The following is a 21,081-nucleotide window of genomic DNA, read 5'->3' as shown; positions in this document are numbered from 1 at the left end:
ATTCTATGTTTTTTGACGATTTTCCGATGACGGGTGATGGTTCTGACAGTAGTGGTATGGCGACAAACCGAAGCAACAGTGGTGGTTTGGTTCAAATAGTGGCGGCAATTGAAGCTGGGTTACGACATTGGTGACAATGATTTTCGGTTCAGATCCGAAACAGTGGCATGGTGGACTCGGGGGGTTCAAAGAAGACTAGCGGTGGCGGAACCCTGTGGCGGCGACACCCGCACACTCTTTTGATTCTCTTCATTTCTCGGTCAGTAGCATACTACCTTTGATAACCTGTAATTTTGTGATTTTTGGTTTGTACATGATTATTATTTGCATCTCTTGTGGTCCTTGATTTGGATAGAATAATTGAGTATAAGCTGTTAAGAGTAAGGACCATGAAACTGTCCATATGTTGTTTTGAAATGTATTGATTATTGGTTTTGAGCTAGTATTGCTAGAAGACTTGTTATTTATAGCACGAAAAGAGTAAATGAAGTTTGTTGTGTAAAGTAAATGAAGATTGCTATTCATGATAATAGAATTTTAAATGACAAACTGTTATGTGAAGTCTGATGGTTTTGAGGCATAGATTGGTTACCTTATTTTTATGAAAATTGTAAATAAACATTTCGATGCTAGATTTAGTGTTTTAAGGATTATATGTATATGCTAGAGGGTAGATAAAAGAAAGCTGTGAATTCATGATAGTGTGATTTGGTAACCGCACACCATTAACACCCGTACACAAATTTGGTAACCGCACACCATTAACACCCGTACACAAATTTTGTGACCGCACACCCCTCTTGTGACATACATGCATGACCGCACACTAATAGGTGGGCGCACACCTACTAGTGGGCCGCTCACTAACTTGCGCCGTATACCATACTTGGGCCATAGTCTGTTTTCGGACCGCACACCTAAATCGATCGCACGATTAAGTATAGCTATGAAGCTGCATGATCGCACAATGAGGTCGCACGCTCTTATTGATGTCGCACACTCTTTTATGTTGGGCCGCACACTTATAGGATTTGGGCCGTGTGTCAAGTGGGCCGCACACATTTATATTAGACCACACACTGACACTGATTTGTTGAACTGTTATGATGACACTTGTTAATTTGTTCATGATTGGTAAAATACGTAATACTTGTACACTACTTGATGAAATACGTGTTAGATACGTGTAGCTTATACGTGATTACTTGTATACCGTCCTAACAAGTGGTAACCATAATAGGACGCGGTTTTTCATCTTAGGACAAATGCTTTACCCAGGGGTTGGGAATGGGTAAAGGATTTAAACTGGAAACTGCGTGATCTCCTGGTTTGGAACACGTAGACACCCTCTTAATTGAAGCATGACAACATGTGATAAGGATTTAATTGGAAACTGCGTGATCTCCTGGTTTGGAACACGTACACACCCTCTTTACTGAAGGGTGACAACATGGATTCTAGACCAAAACTCTATCATTAAGTCCCTCATTTTTATATCGACTTAATCGTCGGGCCAATGGTGAGCGGGTCATTAGTTAGATAGCGCTATTTAGGTTTGACAAGCCTCACACCGTGCTGCAGAGGATGGGCGTGACCTAATGGATCTGGGCACTAGTCAATGATGATAGACATTGACGTCAGGGCACCAACTTATTTTAGTCAGTGGTCGATATGGTAATCGAGTCTAGTGGTTCACATGGGGAAGCCCCCACTGGTTATGAATATGTTTGGGAAACAGGGAAAAAACGGGATAACTATAACTTACAAACGAACTCATGTTTTTTTGAAACAACCTAACAAAGAACAGCAACTGTGAACTCGCTCAACTTTGTTGTTGATTTGTTGTTACATGCCTTGCAGGCCTTTAGGTGCATATCGTTGGAACTTGTTGTCTGGGAGGCTGGAGTGGTCATGGGTCGAGATACATGGAATCGCAACACAAGACTAATGGTTTTTATATATGTGGTTTATAAACTCTTAACGAATGAATTATGTTTCCGTTGTATACTGTGAATTATTGTAACTTGTAACACTTAATGTTAATAAATGAAAATTTTATTTAAATATACATATGAGTTCAATATGGTTGGTGGCTAGATCCTGGTATGTCACACGCCTCGCGGGGATTTCCGCATGTGGTATTTTGGGGGTGTGACAGATTGGTATCAGAGCCATTGGTTATAGTGAACTTGGTTTTAAAGGGGAAAAACGTTTTTGTAAAACCAGACTATAACCGAACACTTCTGAAAACGTGAATACGACCATGACACTCAGCTCCAGATTGCGAGGTTCGTCTCTCGTATACTCATTGTACTGCATAACTAGTGAACACTTACATATGATATTGCATGTGATTGTACGTTTAGCACAACAGTATGAATTCATGTATTACTTGCATGTGTTATGCGACTGATAGGGTGGTATTTCCCTAAACCTTCATGACTTACGCTTCGTGATTCTCTTTGTTTGCTACTCGAGTTTGAGGAACCATTTGACATGAGTTAAGAGGAGCTGAGATGAGCATGCAAATCACAATATTATTGTGGGTGCACACATAATAATAATATGGGGTGCATGCGAGTCCCAGTGAGGCTTAACAAGTGAAAAAGGGGTTCCGTTCCGTTATTTGATCGATGTGAAACATAACAAACCTATAGGGGTCATAGCAGTGATGGTCCCCTACTCGAACGTGAACTTTCCATTCCTCTCTGGATCCTTTCGAATCTCGACGCTATCGAGTATTACCTGAACACCCATCTGAACGCCTAGCGAACTGTGTAGAATGTTAGGTGCTTGTACGAACATCCCCGAGTTGGATGTTGCAACGACAATGATTGGTCTATATCTTTCTCACTTTGCTGGAACTTAACGTATTAACGCCTTGGATCCCGAAGTGCGATCACTTCTGCAACACTCTCGTAGCATACCGTGTAACATCGATCAACCTGTTGTGGAATCGGCTGATGGCAAGACAATGGAAACGTCATATGATCGTTGGGATGCAAACTCGACCTTGTGGGACAAGTGTTTGACATCGACCTTTCTTCTGTGTTCTTGATAGATATACCCTGTGAGGAGACGATTCTACGTATCCCACTCCTTCGTGGAGGATTTTTATTTGCTCTAACGCGTCAGAGTGGCTCAACGGTTAGCGTCATTTTAGCAAGGAAAGCCAGGAGCGTCTACGGAGGGATTACCCCGCTATGTTAGCAACTGTTATAGACGTAAGGTTACGAAAAAGAGGATCTAGGATCCACCAGTTGTTCGTGATTACCCTCCATATGCTACCCGAGGAACTCCCAGGATCATCTCTACAATTGTTAGGTAGGAACTCAGTTTGACCTCGCGCCAGAGACAGTTCTAACTACTCGTACTCTTTACCGTCTTGCACCAGGAGGGTTGTAGTATCTGTTTAACCAACCACAGGAACCGTCGGACAGAAGTTTTCGCTTTAAGGGATCCTCGCTACACCCATGAAGAGAAGCCTGTTCGCATGTGTACTGACTATCGAGAACTCAACAAGGTGATAGTCAAGAACCGTTTGCCTTGACCACGTATTGACAACCCGTCGACCAGTTGCGAGGAACAAGCTTCCATTCGGGGATTGGCTAGCGAACGAACTATCATCAGATGGAAGTCCGAAAGGAGAATGCTCTTAGAACAACACGTCGAACGCGATGTGTTAGGCCCTAAAGTGTGAGACTGACGCATCAAATTAATACAACGGGCTATGGTTACGAACTGGGATTTACCGGGTTAGTTTATATTAGGTAGTGGACCTTTATAGGTCACTTGGGCCAAGCTTTAGGCCATGTGGGCCAAGCAGGCCCAAGGGGAGCCCATGTAGGGAATTGGGCTTGCCATATAAACAAGTTTACAACTTGTTTTAGTTTTTTTTGGAACTTCTTGGAGCCTCTTAGTTACAGAATTCCTACAGAGAAAGAGGGAGGCGATTTGGTTGTGAAAGATACTTGTACCAGACGTTTTGCTAATTCATAGTAATAGAACGTGTGCAAGTATTAAAGGTGATTTTGGTGTTCTTGATATTTCATATTTTCGTGTTTTTCTTGAATCTCACCAAGTTTGGATTCCGCACAAACTTGGTGATTGTTTGATATCATTGAAAGATCCGGTTTCACGGGACTTACAAGTGGTATCAGAGCTTTTAGAACCTATTTCTAGGCTCGGTTTGATATCAAAGATTCAAGATTTTCGTTAATTTTTGTTTGGTGTTCTTCGTATTCTTCGCGTTCTTCGTAGTGTTCATCGAAATTTTATCAAAAATCACTACATTTTGGTGTTTTGATTTTGAAAAGAGCTGTTAAAAGGATTAAATGTAATCTTTAAAATTTTGGAAATATCTTGATTTTAAAAATCTTTACAAATTTTCCGGAATTTGTTAATTTGACAAAATCTTTGAAAATCTGTTTACTTTCAAATTCAATTTTAAACAGTCTCGAGTCAATCATCAAATCACCTTTGCAATCATCCAACCACCGTTCATCTCTACTGTGACGAGTCGCAATCACATTCCACCGTTCATCTCGAGTCCATCGTTCCGAAGTCGCAATCAAGGTCTCGATTCATCACGGTTTCCGTCTCGACTTCACAAGGTTTCGACTCACTTCATCTTCATAGTCTCGAGTCGCAACCGAGTTCTCGAGTCGTAACCTTTAATCGCCACCTGCAACTCCATATTCTTCGGATTATACAAAAGCTTCGAAGTCTCGACTCGCGCCATTCCGACTCGCAACCTCCATACATTTTCTGAGTTGCAACTGGTCTCGACTCTATCCTCTACCGTTTTTGAGTCACGGTCTCGAGTTATCTTCTCCGAGTGGTCTCGACTTATCATCAGCCGGTCTCGAGTCATCAACATTTGACTCGCAACCACGGTTCCGAGTCCGAAGTTCCCGTGTCGCAACCATTGTCTCTCTACCATAATCTCCGGTCATCCATCACCGTTCATCACGTGTTCTCACCATACCTCCGATCAACTTGCAACTTCATCACTCTTCATCATCATCACTGTTCAATACCAGTCACCGTTCATCACGTGTTCTCCTCCAACCTCTGCTGGTTATCATCGATCATCATCTCCAGTTGACAACAAGCTTCATCATCATCGTTCTCTTCACCGATTCTCCGAAACAACTCCTATCTCGCATTTCGACCCCGCACATCGGAACCACACATCTTCACCACATCAGAACCGCACACCTTCACCACATCATCGTTCGCGTACCATACACTCTATCATTGAAGACTCAAGAACCGGTTGATACGACCTGGTCAGAGTAGAGCTTCAGATGATCAAGCAACAGACCTGCAAGATCACAAAGAGACAACACACCGTTAGCCTCGTCAACAAGGAGGGGGGCCTCTCTGTGACCAAGCTCGGGCGTGAGAATAAGTATTTGAGGGGAGAAAATAGGTCAGGGAGAGAGAGAGGAGAGTTTAGAGAGAGAGAAGTAGCGATTACCCGTTTTGGAGGTCTAAGTATGGTATTTATAGCTTTTGGGTGTGCTGATGTGGCGAGTTAGTTAGAGTCGGACCAGTCGTTATCATGGCGGTTATGGAGGTGGGACCCAGTTAGTTATGTCGCACCATAGCATCTGTCCGATCCGTCTTATGGTGCAAGGTCCGGCCCGACCTTAGTGCATTATGCTCGGTTCTAATTATGGCGACGGTTCGGTCCGGTCAGGGACGTATCCTCATCAAGTCCCCCTAGTTCGTAATGTTTCTTAGATAACAGTTTCGAACTATGACGGTGCGATTTTTGTGGTCTAGATAATTGTTTAAATTTTGAATTTTTAAACGGTGACCTTAGCTGGGTGACCGTCAGTCACTTTATGTTTCCCGCCTGATGTGACGATTGGTGTACATCAGCTGTCATGACGTGTCATCGTCTGATTGGCTATCTTTAAGTCGGTTCCCATATCCCTATAAAAAAAGGGGATAAACCATCTTTCGATTTTACCTTTTCACTTTCCACTTTTCACTTTTCATCTTCTTCATTCCTTCTTCTCTGAAAACAGGCGATCTGCAAAACAGGTTAGTTTCTTCCTCATATGGCGACGAAAAACAACCTGTCCGGTTGCTTTAACGTTTTGAATAAAAACGGTTTAGCTTGGTATGTTGAAAGATATGCAATCCCTGCATCTCTGCACCCTGTTCTCCCCGAAAAGGATACGCCTATTTATCCGTTTCCTCTGGGAAAAATAGGGGTTTACACCCGTTTATTCGATTATTGTAACTATCGTTTCTCTCTGACGAAGTTCTTGATCGGAGTTCTTACGTTCCACGAGGTTCACATTTCTCAAATGAACCCCTTCGGCTTTGCCAAGGTGTGTCATTTTGAGCTGGCTTGTCGTGGTTTGGGGTCCGACCCGGACTTGGATGTGTTCCGGGCTTTTTACAAATTGAATCGGTCCGGCAACTGGTACACCTTTGAGGTCAGAGATAATAATTCCTGCTGCTATACATGGATTACCACTAGCATAAAGGACTGGAAAGAACGATTTTTCTATGTTGATGACCGGTGCGTTCCGGAGTTTATGGTCTGGAGAACCAAGAAGATGAAGCTACTGTCTTCTCTTCCTGAGGACTTTGAATTTAATAGGGACTTATACGCAAATTTGATTAAGGAAGCAGGTCGCATTCAAAGTTATCGGAACACATTCTTGTTATGGGACAGATCAGCACGATTTGGTCCGAGCTGGCGTGGTATCCTACCCTTAGGTGGAACGGAGAGGGTTAGTCATGCCCTTTTACTTTTGATATGATGCTCGTCGTATCACTTGCATAATTATTTTACTTTTGCTTTTATTTTTTCTTTTGTTATACCGGACTTTGGATACTACTTGCTTACTTTTTTGCAATTATGGGTTTGAGGGAAGCTTTAAGATTGAAGTCCTTCGACTCCAAGGAGCTTGAGATGCGGGCCACGAGGACATCGAAGGGTGACCCTCCGTATTTAAACGTGGTGCAGGAGAATCTTTATCAGATCCGAGAACCAGAAGTTCCGAATGATCAAGGAAGTTTAGCCGGTCAAGGGGTTTCAGGCCCAAATCCTTCGGCACAAACAGCAAATGTTGCTCCGGCTCAAATTGTGACGGCGACCAGTAGTGGTAAGGGTAAGGGTACTGGTTCGATCGGATCGAAAGGATCCGGCTCCAAGTTTGTGATCGAAGATGAGGGTGTCCACCTATCTGTGGGAGACGAAGGAGAACGTGCTGAAAATTTAAAGGAGGGTGGTGATGAGGAGGAGGAGAATGAAGATGAGCAGCCTCAGACTAGTTTGAAGAGAAAAAAGGCTCCGTCTAAGTCTGGTCCGAAACCTAGACAAAAGAAGACGAAGACCGATTTTAAGACTATTACTCTGGATGACGATGATGATCAAGTTACTGGATTCTCTGCTGCTGGAGGCGTGTTAGAAAACTTAAATGCTCATCTTCATGAGGGTCGTACCCCTAGGGACCATCCAAAAAACATTCCGTCGAGCCCCTTGTCTTTCGGAGTTGGAGTCATCAAGGTTGTTGCTGATGTTCGTACCTCCGATCCTAAGAAGATCGAGCCTTCTCCTTCGGGTAAGTTCACCACGGGGGTTGCTTCTAATGTGTCAAGGCCGAGTCCCAAGCCTGTTGATGGTGGGGACAGTGCCTCTTCGTCCCCTTTATGGTTTAACACTGAAGCTGTTTTCTTATCACGTGAGTTAGGTTTGGGCGGCATTGAGGATATGGATTCAACTCGGGCATTGGAGAAGTATGTCCCGGAGTGGTCGTTGACGAACAAGGACCGGATAGTGGATGCTTTGTCAGCGAAAATGGCGTTATTCCATTTTGGGACTCCGGCTGAGCACTCTCATTATCAGAAGATGAGTGGTCCGGAGCTTGGAAATGCCCTTATGGTAAACCAAGCCCAGTCTAACTCGTTGGTGGTAGAGTCATATAAACGTTGGATTGAGTCTGAATCGACTTGTAACAAACTCCGACGCGAGATTGCCAATTTGGAAAAGGAAGATAATGTTCGCTCGAAAACAAAGCAAGAACTTAGCTCCCTTCGGTCTCAAATTGATCGTTTAAAAGAGCAAAACTTGGAAGCTAAGGAAGTTAACAAGTCGTCCCAGGCCTCGGTTGCGGCCGCTTATGAGGCTCGAGATAAAGCCCTTCAAGATTTGGAAACTTTTAAGTCAAAATTTGCCGGCTTGGAAAAGAAGTTATCTGGTGTAGAGAAAAAACATGCGGCCGAGCTGAAGGAGATGCAGACGTCTCATGATCAACTTCTGGCTGATTATCACCGTCTAGTTGATGGTACGTTCATAATCCATTTATTTGTTACTGCTTTTCTTTCCGACTCATTGAATCTTGTTTCTCTGTAGTTAAAGACGAATTAGAGAGAGCTCGCGACAGGGAGATTGAGTCACATAAAGCAACGATCGACGAGGCAAAAGGGATGTTGGTTCGGTGTGAGCGGGATATGATTGAATCATATGCTCAGCTGTCGGAGCTTAAACTCACCAAGCAATGGTTCTTAACAGATGGGGTCGCGTGGGTTGTCAAACTGGTGCATCAAAGCCCTGAGCTGGAGAAGGTTGTTGCTGATCTAGTCAACAGCGTTAACGCGGTAGGAGCAAATGAAGGAATAAAACAAGGTTTTAAGGCTGCGCATGACTCGGTTGGTTCTGTGGAAGAGGTTCCGGGCTATGACGCCGGAGCTCAGGGTGCTTTGGACGCTGCAGTGAAGGCTTTCGATGAGCTTCAGATTTCCGTTCTTGACAAGGTGGCAGATTTGATAAATGAACCTTTATCGGTCATTCAACAAAGAAGCCAACTTCCCATTGTTGGAGATAATGATGATGTAGTTCAAATTTGATGTGTTTTTTTTGTTTGCTGTCGTATAATATGTTCTGACAGTATGTTGGCTTGAAACAATTTTTTGTGGCGCATTATGCATGATTTTTTGGTTTCTTGTTAAGTTAAATATTTTATCTTAGCTACTTAGCATTCGGTTTGCGCCCAAACTTTTGCTGTTCGCTTAAGAAGTCGTTTCGTAATTTGGCGGTCGCACCGACTGGAGGTGCTTCGCCTGCTTAATAGATTTTTATGTTTTTTGGAACTATTTAAGCCTTCTCGATCGGCGCGAGGCATGGGTCAAGGCCCGCTTGTGCACATTTAGGAATTTGTTCGAACTTATGCATATGCAATTTTTTTACACTTGTAAGAATATAGATCGCTTTATTTTACATTGATCCGGGGAAAAAACATCCCGGTTACAAAGGAAATAGAAAGTTATCGGGGCACTACCCTCCCGAATTACATACGGAAACTTGGAAATAATAAACATAAATTAGCGATCTTTTTTAGCCGTAGCAGGCTGTTCACATAAAACACTTTTTTAAGTGCACCCCGTTCCACGTCCGGGGTACTGGAGTTCCGTCAAGCTTTTCCAACACATACGAGCCCTTATCGCTAGCCTCTTTGACTCGGTACGGTCCCTCCCACTTGGGGGTTAGCTTGCCCGGAGCCTCGACGCGGCTCGCATCATTGCTCCAGAATACATAGTCTCCGACCTTGAACTTGTAGAATTTTGCCCGGGCATTATAATACTTCTCAATCTTCTTTTTGTATCGGGCTTCTTTGATAGCCGCGATGTTCCGCGCTCTTCCAACAAATCCAGGTTGGATCGGAGTTCATGTTCATTTTCCTTCCAATCTTTGCACCTCTGGTTTGGAAGTCCGATCCCAGCGGGAATTACTGCTTCGGTGCCGTAGGTGAGACTAAATGGCGTTTCCCCGTTGCTTGTTTTGTGCAATGTCCGGTGCGCCCATAAGACGTTTGGCAACTCGTCCGCCCAGCCTTTTCCCTCATAACTGAGTCTCCTCTTTATCCCGTCAACGATTCGCCGATTGATTTGTTCGACCTGCCCATTGCCCTGAGGGTGGGCTACCGAGGAAAAAACTTGGTTAATTTTCAGGTTTTCGCACCAGCGCTTAAATGGGTTTTCTGCGAACTGCTTCGCGTTGTCGCTTATAATGTAGAGCGGAAGACCGAATCGGCATACAATTTGTTCCCAGAAGAAACGTGTCACGTTGTAGCCAGAGATGACTGTAAATGGTCGGGCTTCCACCCATTTGGTGAAATAATCTACTGCGACTAGCAGATATTGAGCGCTTCCGCTTGATCTTGGAAAAGGTCCGATGATGTCGACGCCCCACTTTTGGAAGGGCCATGCTGCGGTTACGGGTATCATTTCATTCTTGGCTCAGAGGCTGATTGGCGCGTGCCTTTGGCATTCATCACACTGTTGGAGCTCTTTTACGGCGCTTTCATGCATCCCCGGCCAGTAATATCCTGCGTTCTTGACTTCCGTAACAATCATTTTAGGTCCGGCGTGGATACCACAGATGCCGTAGTGTATTTCCCTAATGATGTAACTAGCTTGCTCCGGGTCTAGGCACTTTAACAGTGGTCCGAGAAAAGTCTTTCGGTATAAGCCTCCCTCCTGCATCTGGTACTGGAGAGAATTAATCTGTATTTTTCTTGCCTCGGCCTTGTCGATTGGCAAAACATCATGTACCAAGTAGTTAATTAGGGGCGTCATCCATGTTTGTGCCGGAGCTTCTACTTGCATAACGTGAGGAGCAGAGATCGAAGGCGTGGTTAAGACTTCCACTCTTACTTCTTTTGCCAGGTGACTGAACGATACCGACGCCAACTTGCTCAAAGCGTCGGCCTTCTTGTTCTTGCTGCGAGGAATATGTTCGACCTTACATGCTTCGAATGACGCCATAGCTTGCTTCATCTGTTCAAGATATTCAACCATGTTTGCTTCCCTCGCCTCGTATTCACCGTTCACTTGATTTGCCACGAGTAACGAATCTACGTGGGCTATGACATTTTTTGCTCCGACTTTCAGTGCTAGGCGCAGGCCAGCCAGGAGGGCCTCGTATTCGGCTTCGTTATTTGAACTCTTGAATTCTAGTCGGAGCGCATACGTCATATCCGTTCCGTCCGGATCGGTGAGAATTAGGCCCGCTCCTGCTCCTTCAGCACTAGAAGCTCCATCGGTATACAAGGACCACAGTTTTTCTGGAGCTTTTTCGACTTCTTCCGTTCTGCTATCTTCCGGTATCTCAACTAGGAAATCTGCTATGACATGTCCTTTCAATGGACCTTTGGTTCGGAAGGTGATGTTGAATGCGCCTAATTCAATTGCCCATTTGGCCATTCGACCCGAAACCTCGGGTCGTCGGAGAACGTGTTGGATTCTTTGGTCTGTTCGCACCTCAATTGGATGAGCCTGAAAGTATTGGCGAAGTCTTCTTGAAGCATGGACTAAAGCCAGGGCTAATTTTTCCAAGTTTGAATATCTTGTTTCGTAATCTTTTAACGTTCGGCTTACGTAATAAATGGGAATTTGCTTCCCAGTACGGTGTGCAACTAACACCGCACTGATAGCTCCGAATGATGCGGCTAAGTATACCGTTAATACCTCATCTTCTTCTGGTACGGTGAGGGTTGGCAAGGTGCCCAAACAAGTTTTAAGCTCTTCAAAGGCTCGTGCGACCTCTTCCGTCCATCTGAATTCCGATCTAAAGCTTTTTCTGAGCACATCCATGAACGGGAGTGATCGGTGATGTTGTGCCTTTTCCTTTGTGCTATTGGTTTGATTGACTCTTTTACGTTTAGGTGATGTTGTGCCATAGATCTGGGGACTCCCTGCATATCGGAGTGCTTCCACGCAAAGACATCTATCGAGTTGCTTAGCAACTCCCATAAAAGCTTCTTCGTTCGTTTTGGGAGCTGGGCACCAACAGCTACTTGTTGTTCGGGAAAATCCGGATTGGTTGCCCAGAGTTCCGTAGGTACTTCGGACTTTTAGGAGCTCGTTTCTGCTGCGTGTCTCACTTCGGCGACAAACGAATTCGACTCTGAGCAGATAGTGGCAACTCCGGCCTCGGTAGGGAATTTAATAGCTCCGTGTATTGTCGAGCTGATTGCTCCGAGAGCTCGCAATCCTGGTCGCCCATGTATTATGTTGTGTGAAGAATGAGTTCGAACAACTAGGAAAGTTAGCGGTACTGTTCTACTCTTGTTACCGTCTTTGAATGTGGTCGGGAGAGTAATCTGTCCTATCGGACGGACTACTTCTCCTGAGAAACTTATCAAAGGGGTAGATACTTCGATCAACTTTCTTCTTGTTTGGGGATTTAGCTGCTGGAAACATTGGATATACATGATCTCAAAGGCGCTTCCTCCATCCACATAAATTCGTCGGACCAGGTGTCCGGCGACAACAGCCGAGATTGTGATCGGTCCGTCCCGAGCGTCATCAGGATCGACCGGAGGGAAGTACGTTGGTTGGTGCATCCATGCCGCCATATGGAGGTTCGACCGCTTTACCCCTCTTGGCTCGGCTGACCGGATCATATTGATTCCGGGCTCGGTGTTCGGATTATCGGCTGCTGTTGCTGGCTTCTTTCCATCTTTTACATCCTTTACAAGATGTGAGAGTTTACCGGATCGAACGGCTTTTTCGATTTCTTGCTTTAGGGCCCAACATTCGTCAGTTGTATGGCCCTTGTCTCGGTGATATTCACAATATTTCTTGGAGTGCTTATCCGAGGTGGGTCGTTGCTCCGATGGCGTAGGGAAACGAGTAGTTTCCGTGCTGAGGATTTCGCTCGGCGACTTTGTTAACTCGGAAAAACTGTTGAATCGTACGTTTCCTGTCCGAAAACTGCTTCGATCGGACTTTTGATATGGGCCACGGTTTCTGTTCCAGTTATTGTTCCTATCTTTTGGCGGTGATGCGTTCCGTCTCCATGATGTGGTTCGTGCTTTGGTATTCCTGGCAGTTGTTTCGCTCGGTTGGCCGCAAGCACTCTTCCCTCGAACAAAAGCTCGAGCCATTTCCATGAGTGTCTCCATGGTTTTTGGGAGATCTTCGTGAAGTTTTTCCACCAACTGATTGTTCCGTACCCCGTGGCAGAATCCTGATACTCGGAGCTGATCAACCGCCCCGCTTATCTGCATGCTTTCTCGGTTGAAACGGTCTATGAAATCTTCCACAGATTCTCCATCGCGGCGCTTTATATGGTGTACCTCGGTAATATCTTTTTTGCAACGACGCTGCTGACAAAAGTTTTGCAAGAATATACGTCGGAAATCCTCAAAGTGGTCGATCGACCCCTCTGGCAACCCATCGAACCAAACTCTCGCCGATCCGGTGAGAGTTTGAGCGAACATAAGACACCAAGCCGGCATTGGCCACTGCTCGACCTTAGCCGCTCCGGCAAACGCGAACATGTGGTCGTCCGAGTCAGACGTACCATCGTAAAATTTCAACGTGGGAGGCATCTTGAGCTTAGCTGGGAGTGGTTTTGAGTCACGGTCTCGAGTTATCTTCTCCGAGTGGTCTCGACTTATCATCAGCCGGTCTCGAGTCATCAACATTTGACTCGCAACCACGGTTCCGAGTCCGAAGTTCCCGTGTCGCAACCATTGTCTCTCTACCATAATCTCCGGTCATCCATCACCGTTCATCACGTGTTCTCACCATACCTCCGATCAACTTGCTACTTCATCACTCTTCATCATCATCACTGTTCAATACCAGTCACCGTTCATCACGTGTTCTCCTCCAACCTCTGCTGGTTATCATCGATCATCATCTCCAGTTGACAACAAGCTTCATCATCATCGTTCTCTTCACCGATTCTCCCAAACAACTCCTATCTCGCACTCCGACCCCGCACATCGGAACCACACATCTTCACCACATCAGAACCGCACACCTTCACCACATCATCGTTCGCGTACCATACACTCTATCATCAACCAACTCCGGCTACCATACTCGGTTTCAAGTTGCTTGTTTTCGGATCATCATCTCTATTCATCACCGTCTAAAACCAACGCTGTTTCATTAGCGACCCGTCACCGATCTCCGAGCACCGGCGCCGGTCATCAGATAATCACCTTGGCCGTCGGGAATTATAATTATGGTTTCGGTGTTGGTCTTGATAGAAGAAGATGATCTGTGTTTTTCTTTTGTTTGATTTTAATAATAATAATAATAATATTAATAATAATCATTAAATCATCACTACTTTATCATTAGGTTTTAATAATATTAATAATCATTTAGTAATTATTACCTAATTATTGTTTTTTAATAATAATAATAATAATAAATACTTTTCTTATATATTAATTAAAAATTTAAAAAAAAATTAATAAAAAAAGGGGGGTTTGTTTGTTTGGTGGTGAATTCGGTTTGACAGGTTTTGAGGCGCGATTCAGACAGCGGGTTCATTCGTGTGCAAAGGATTTGAGTTGGCAAGTACACGGGTTCTCGCTTTGAGCTTGTGCTGAGGAAATTGTTAAAAAAAAACACATTTTTGGGGACCACTTCTCAAAATGTCTTCTAAGAGAGAGGTGCTTGAGCAGGAATTCCAAGGATTTAGATACTTTCCTGGTGAATGTATAGATGCAGTGATTGGCCGGTTTGTTGAACTGCTTTCTGAAATGGAGAAGGCAGAAATGGTGGTGTCTACTCGCATGAGCAACAGAAAGCTTCTGGATGCTATAAAAGGGATTCCAGATCAGGCGAACTGTAGTTGGTTTCGCAATGTTCATCAGATAATAGTGACAACCGACTGCCACTGTTACAAAATGAAGTCAGATGAGCTGATCTCACTCATCAAATCATATGACAATGCTGACAAACAATTTACTCAAGGCAGCACATCCTCTGCAGTTTGCTCATCCACACAAAATTCAGCATTTATGTTTAACAAACCCATGGCTCAAGAAGTTACTCGTGATCGTGAAGAGATACTTTCTGTGTTTTGCACTCCTGAGTGTAGAGAAAGAAATGAGGCATATCGGTTACACAACGCTGAGGGACTACTTTTGTATTTGTTCATTTTTACAGGTCAACTGTAGATAAATAACTACAATAACTCTTATTCTCCAATTGAAGACATGAATAAGTTGAATCCTTTCTCTCTCTAAATACTGTTGTATAACTAGTCTAGAACAAGTGATTTCAACTTTCTCTCTCTAAATTCTATTGTATATCTGGTCTAGAACAGGTGATTTCAAAGAAATTAACAAACCTAGAAACCGGATTGAAATTGCAAAGTTATGATTAAAACCTAGATTAATCTATGAATCGTATGAGAAGCATCAGATAAACCTATTTGCGGGTTACACGCAATGATTTATCGAATTAGACAGAGATCACTCTTATTGGAATTGGATTTGATGAAACTGTGATTGAACTCTTGTAACTGTACGATTTTTTTTTGTGCATTGCTTGTTCCCATCCAAGAAAACTAAAGTAGTTATTCCTTTTTGATGATGTTGATCGAGAATATCAGCCCCCCTCTCCCCCCACCCCCCCCCCCCAAAAAAAAAAAAAACAAAAACTGAACTTCATATATGTGGCCAATTATTAAAATAGTGTGCATGGATTTATAATTCCATAATGGCCCAATTAAAACAGACCAAAAACAAAACTTATATATGGCCAATTGACTTTTACGTTTTAAATTTACTTCATATATTAACTTTTGTTTCCAAAATAATTAAGCCGAATAATTATTAATATAACAATCCAATTGTTAACTACAGGGACCATGTAAATTAATTACATAACAAACTCAAATAATATTAGAATTGAACGAGTCTGCAGTCCCGCGTCACCTAACTCGTTTAGTCTCTAACATTATTTCCTCGATCAACGAGTTAATCCAATACCCTAAAATCCGTTGATAACACTAAAATTACCAACATTCCTCCCCCATTTTAGTGGTATCCATGATTAACTAACCGTCCTCACAGAAACTCAAACGCATGCATAATGAAAATGTCCTGAGGATTGAATTTTCACTTAGTATATTACACGTTACAAATATTAGAATAACAGGGTGTCTTTATGGATTGAACCCATGTTATCCATTTAAATACATGTAGGTAATATACACAAACGTTTACAAATCCAAATTCCACTTGACACAATGTTTTACTAGCCTGTGTCCTAATCCTTTAAAGAATATTTCAAAGCTCAAGTCCAAAGCTTCTTGAAGCGGCTAAACTTCATATTCTTATAGTTAGTTCATTACTCTTGCACCTGCACTGCAAATTTATCAATGAACTATTAAGAAGTTCAACTTCAGCCTTCTTTATCTTGCAGTCTGAACACATACCTTGGGATGATTTGCTAATGTGTTTCAATATCTTTATGACAATCTTTTCGCATTGATTTCTGCATCTAACGTTGTATTAGATGGGAATTGGGTGTCTTGAGATAAGATATTTAAATGGACTTTAAACCCATTCCTTTAGCTGATTTCTTCACGAGATCTCTTCCTAACCCTTTGGTTAGATGATCAGCTAAATTAAGCTCAGATCTAACAAACTCAACGGATATCACTCTATTCAGATCTAACATACTATGTCTAACACCTAAGTATCTAGACTTCCCATTGTACACTTGACTATATGCCTTAGCCAACGTAGCTGCACTATCGCACCTGATAGAGATTGGTGATATCGGTTTCGACCATAATGGAATCTCATAGATCAAATTTCTGAGCCACTCCGCTTCTTTACCAGCAGCAGCTATGTCACACCCCTTTCTAAGGCGGAAGCACGAGGTGTGATCCTGAAAGGTTCTCATTGCATATGAATGGTAAACATACTACATGATCATAAAGTAACTCCAAGATGCCATTGACATTACATATTCAAAACATAACATAAGTTTAGTGTTTACATCACAAGATAAAAGATTGTCTAAAAAGTTTTACAACTTATTTCAAAGACCAACATCAAGGTTTTGATCCTTATATCACCACACGGGATGGGATATAACAACCAAATCCCACAAAATAGGCATAGAAGTCTTGACACAACATAGCTAAAAACATAAACAACATCCAGGAGCAAGAGTGAGACCACGCGTACATCCACATTAGTTACCTGAAATACATGTGAGTTTTGGAAAATCGTCAACATAATGTTGGTGTGAATTCATGCAGTTTTGTGTAAACATTTAAGCATTTGTTGTAAAAAAACATGGTATGTAAGTGTACTGAAATAAGTACTTCTGTAAATGTAAGGAAATCGAGATCGCTAATGGTTTGCAAGGCCATTAACATGTGACACGACATTGGAAGCATCCAAACCATAGGCATTTTTACTTGTCGATTCACGACTAGAGACACAAAAGCACTTCTTGGTAAAAGTGTGACCAAGAGTGTGGTTGCCTGAAACCCATTAGATCTAACCTTTTGTTCTGCGGTCTAGGTATGTAATTGATTAATGGTGCTTATGGCACCCTATTCATGACATGATCTAAAGTATCATTCCTTAGTTTTTGTATTCAACATATCATAGCATATGTATTTTCCCCAAGTTTAGAAAACAAGTAAAAGTTTAAAAGTGGGGACATGAACTCACAAATTTGCGTATCCTGCGTCGTAAACTTCACCGGTTGGTTTTGTAGCGACATGACCTATACGTGTTCTATTAATGTTAGTCACTAGACTTGTATCACACAAGTACAAGTCACCATCTTTTGTTTATGCATATGTTCTTTGTACGTTCATTCTTAGTGAGAGTCGTGCCCTTGTTTGTCGGGTCTTGCCCGTTTGTCATGTCTTTACACTTTGAATAGGTATTGTTTATTTGTAAATATATATTTTACCTTTCAAATATATATTCGTTTATGTAGACCTTTCAAATAAGTTGTATTCATACTCCTTGGGAGTACTTAATGTATTTTCAAGTTCCTAATACACTACTACATATAATACACATAATATACACTTAGCACAAAATTTGGTGATCACTAAATATATATATTTTCCATAAAAATATATATACTTAATATCAATTTTAACTTGAAGAAATCGTCATTTCTTAACTTGGAATTTTACCCAAAAATTAGGGAAACCTTGGTAAATATTTTTAGGTGAATTTTGGGGGAATAAGTTTCACCACAACTTATATTTTCTAAGTGTCAAAATTTTCTAAAAATTTTGACATAGTTTCCCCTAAAAATGGAGGTTTCCCATGTTTTCAAAACATGTGTTTATTTTCTTTTCAACACCAAAACAATTTTCAACAATAATCATCAACAACATACACTAATTTGTTCATATGAAACATTATGGTGAACTTGATTTTTGTTAAAAATGTGTAGTCTTTTAGATCTACACTTAACATATTATGATCTTTCCAAAAATAAGTGTTCTTTAGTATTTTAAACAAACTTTTATGAGACTTTATTTTACTAACCAACTCATCCATGAGTTTAATGGTTTCAAAGTTTGTAAATCATGTTTCTAAAACCACTTTTATGTTTATTAGAAAGATCACTTTGTTTAACATCATGATTTATCATGGATCCTTCAAGATCCATGCTTAACATCTTTAGATCCTTCATAAACAAGCTTTATGTTAAACTTTTAACAAACTTTTCACAGATTTTAGTTTCAAAAATTAGTTACATACAATTTATGCATAAAAATTCATTTTTCATGTTCACATAATGCTTCATATGTTCATCTTCAAGTTTAACCATGGATCTTTTAAGATCCATGCTTAAACTTGTTAGATCTAAGCTTCTAACAAGCTTAAGATACTTGATCTAAACATAAACACAAGATATAACATCAACAACTTCATTACATACACTAAAAATTCATGTAATCACTTGTTTTCTTCTCATTTTTAACTTTAAAAGTTTAGTTGTTTAAATGGTGAGATTTGTACATAACATAAACATGAACTAATATAGTGATCAAGAAGCTTACTACTAGCTCTAATGGCTAGGGAAGTGGCACAAGAATGATGGAGACGAATATAGAAGAAATCAAGTGGTGAAAAGCTCCAAAGTGAGGTCCTTCAACTTCTAGCACCTTACACCTTCTTAGATGGCCTCCATACACCTTCTAGTAATCTTGGATGATGAGTTTAGAGCTTGAAAATGGTGGTGGTAGTGTGGTGTGTTTGAGCTGAGATCAAGGTGTTAGGATCTGAGTTTGGATTGATTGTGATTTGTGTTTGAATTTAGATGAACAAATGAAAGAGTAGTGCAGCGGAATTTAATGGAACCAAACTTTTCACAATTAAACAGAAGAAATGCTATCAATCATACATTTTCTAACACTGAATCAAATGATTAAATTTATTTTTAAACTCTGATTACAATGTGTGTATGATATGCAAACTAACCCTCAGCCTGAGCTCAGTGTTTGTTCGTGCAGAAAGAAGATGGTGAATGAGCTAAACAGAACAGTACAGAGTACTGTTCTATTTATAGGCACTTGCAAACTACTGAGCATCAAAGCTGACGTCACCATGAAAGTGACATCTAACCTCCTAACAAACTCTAACCTCTGATCTATACAAACACTGCTATGCTAACTACTGATATTACATTACAATGCATAAACCAAATATAAACTGCTGCTGCATCCTTCCACTGCTGTGAACCCAGCAGTACTTGTCATGATCAGCAGTGCTTGAACCAAGGCAGTAGATTGAGCAGCAGAGCTTTAGTTCTTCTATCAGACTTTGTCTTGGTCAGCAGTTGTAGGTCAGCAGATTGCATGATCAGCAGATAGGAGGTCAGCAGATGTTGAAACCACTTTCAAGGGGAGAGACTTGCAACCAAACATCTGCTTATTCTGAATCTACTGCTGTGATCTAGTTTTGGCTTTTATTATCTGTTCCTTTGGTAGGGTTGAATCCCAACAATCTCCCTCTGGAACAGATAATGCCAAAACTCTCCATTATTGTAGATTTTTATTGCCTCAACAACAGTTCCCTTATTTGCCCTTTGAATTGTAGTTCAAAGGTTAAGGCATCTGTATCATCTTCATCCCTGCTAAGTGGAAGTTCAAGGAGATCCTGCAAATCTTCAAGTCTCAGGCCAAGAGCTTGTTCCCTTGTAAATTTCTTCACTTCGCCATCTGCCCTGACCATAGTCAATACGTGGTTCTGTTTATCAGTTTTCCACTCTTGTATTTTTAGGCGAGATGGGTTTCTTGGGAGATTTTTATTTGTTGAAGAGTTTGGTGAGGCTGGCCTATTCATAACTGGCTGAGCAGTATGTGCAGATTTTTCCAGTTCAGATTCTTCTTTCAACATTAACAACAGGCCCCTTTTCACAATGGCATTTCCAGTAAGAATCTATTGAACTGTTTCAGAACCTAACTGGCTTTGTCTTCTTCTTTTGTAGATGGCAGTACCAGCAGGAGCAGTGGTTCTTTTGGGATGTGGCTTTGATGATCCTTTCGAAACCTCTGCTTTGGAGTAATCAGGCTTTTGTGGAGCTGTTGGATCTTTCTTCCTTAGCTCTTCCAACCTTTTGTAGGTGGCCCTGACCCTCGCTTCTCCCCACTTAGACACAGAGTTCTTTGACCCATAATCAGCAATTATCAGCTCATCTTTCATTCTCTTCAGCTCTAAAGCTTTATCAGCTTCAACCTTTTTGAATTTTTCTGGGGGAGTCTGCTCGACCTTATTCTTGATCATTTCATGAATCCTGGCTACTTCCTCTTCAAGCTCAGGAATGGTCCAGTTTCTGAATATGTGTTTCTCCCCCTTGTATGTCTTGTAGGTCATTATATTTTCAATGTAGTCTTTTCTCAAGGACTCGTCTGCCCTTTCAGAGATTTGCTGACATACATTTTTTGCAAATTGTTCCAAAGCTTTGACCTGTGTAAGTAGAAACTGATAGTTTTGTTGATACTCTCTATCAGATTTCCCTTGTTTGTTTTTGATTGAGATATCCTCTGCTTGCTTGGCCTTGATTTTCAAGTATTCTTCAATATTAGTTGGCCTGGGATATCCTTCAATCGATGGCAAGCTCCTTTTGGCAGGGTCATCCTCATAGTAGAAAGACTTAATTTCATTTCTGACTGTCACAAGTTCAAGAGGAAATTGAACACCTGCAGGAGGTAAGGGTTTGTACAGTTGAGCTGAAGAGAGAGGAATGGGTTTTGAAACTGTGACAAGTGTTTGGGATTTTGAAGCTTTTGGTGGTGGTGATGGAGAATCA

General features: G+C 41.8%; 3 protein-coding genes across 3 annotated transcripts; 1 reads left to right on the top strand and 2 right to left on the bottom strand.

Moving 5' to 3' along the window:
• Positions 1-4,369: 4,369 nt before the first annotated feature.
• Positions 4,370-8,921, top strand: LOC118482783. Its single transcript, XM_035978449.1, has 2 exons — positions 4,370-8,312; positions 8,381-8,921. Exons 1-2 carry the CDS (start codon positions 6,884-6,886, stop codon positions 8,872-8,874), a joined length of 1,923 nt encoding a protein of 640 aa, XP_035834342.1. The 5' UTR covers positions 4,370-6,883; the 3' UTR covers positions 8,875-8,921.
• Positions 8,922-10,263: 1,342 nt separating this feature from the next.
• Positions 10,264-11,778, bottom strand: LOC110881604. Its single transcript, XM_022129817.1, has one exon. It carries the CDS (start codon positions 11,776-11,778, stop codon positions 10,264-10,266), a length of 1,515 nt encoding a protein of 504 aa, XP_021985509.1.
• A 101-nt stretch (positions 11,779-11,879) lies between these two features.
• Positions 11,880-13,310, bottom strand: LOC110881603. The gene has a single exon (XM_022129816.1). The coding sequence runs from the start codon at positions 13,308-13,310 to the stop codon at positions 11,880-11,882; it is 1,431 nt and encodes a 476-aa protein (XP_021985508.1).
• Positions 13,311-21,081: the final 7,771 nt, after the last annotated feature.

This window comes from Helianthus annuus, chromosome 10 (assembly GCF_002127325.2).
Source record: "Helianthus annuus cultivar XRQ/B chromosome 10, HanXRQr2.0-SUNRISE, whole genome shotgun sequence".
Classification (NCBI taxonomy): domain Eukaryota; kingdom Viridiplantae; phylum Streptophyta; class Magnoliopsida; order Asterales; family Asteraceae; genus Helianthus; species Helianthus annuus.
Note: the sequence above shows the minus strand (reverse complement) of the source record. Positions and strands in the feature narration are given on the sequence as shown.

What these genes read in the sequence shown, in the direction of transcription:
- LOC118482783 (XM_035978449.1), top strand. Translation starts at nt 6,884, where the DNA reads ATGGGTTTGAGGGAAGCTTTAAGATTGAAGTCCTTCGACTCCAAGGAG. An exon ending in TTATCACCGTCTAGTTGATG is followed by an intron (nt 8,313 to 8,380) that starts GTACGTTCATAA and finishes GTTTCTCTGTAG; the next exon opens with TTAAAGACGAATTAGAGAGA.
- LOC110881604 (XM_022129817.1), bottom strand. Translation starts at nt 11,778, where the DNA reads ATGGGAGTTGCTAAGCAACTCGATAGATGTCTTTGCGTGGAAGCACTC.
- LOC110881603 (XM_022129816.1), bottom strand. Translation starts at nt 13,310, where the DNA reads ATGTTCGCGTTTGCCGGAGCGGCTAAGGTCGAGCAGTGGCCAATGCCG.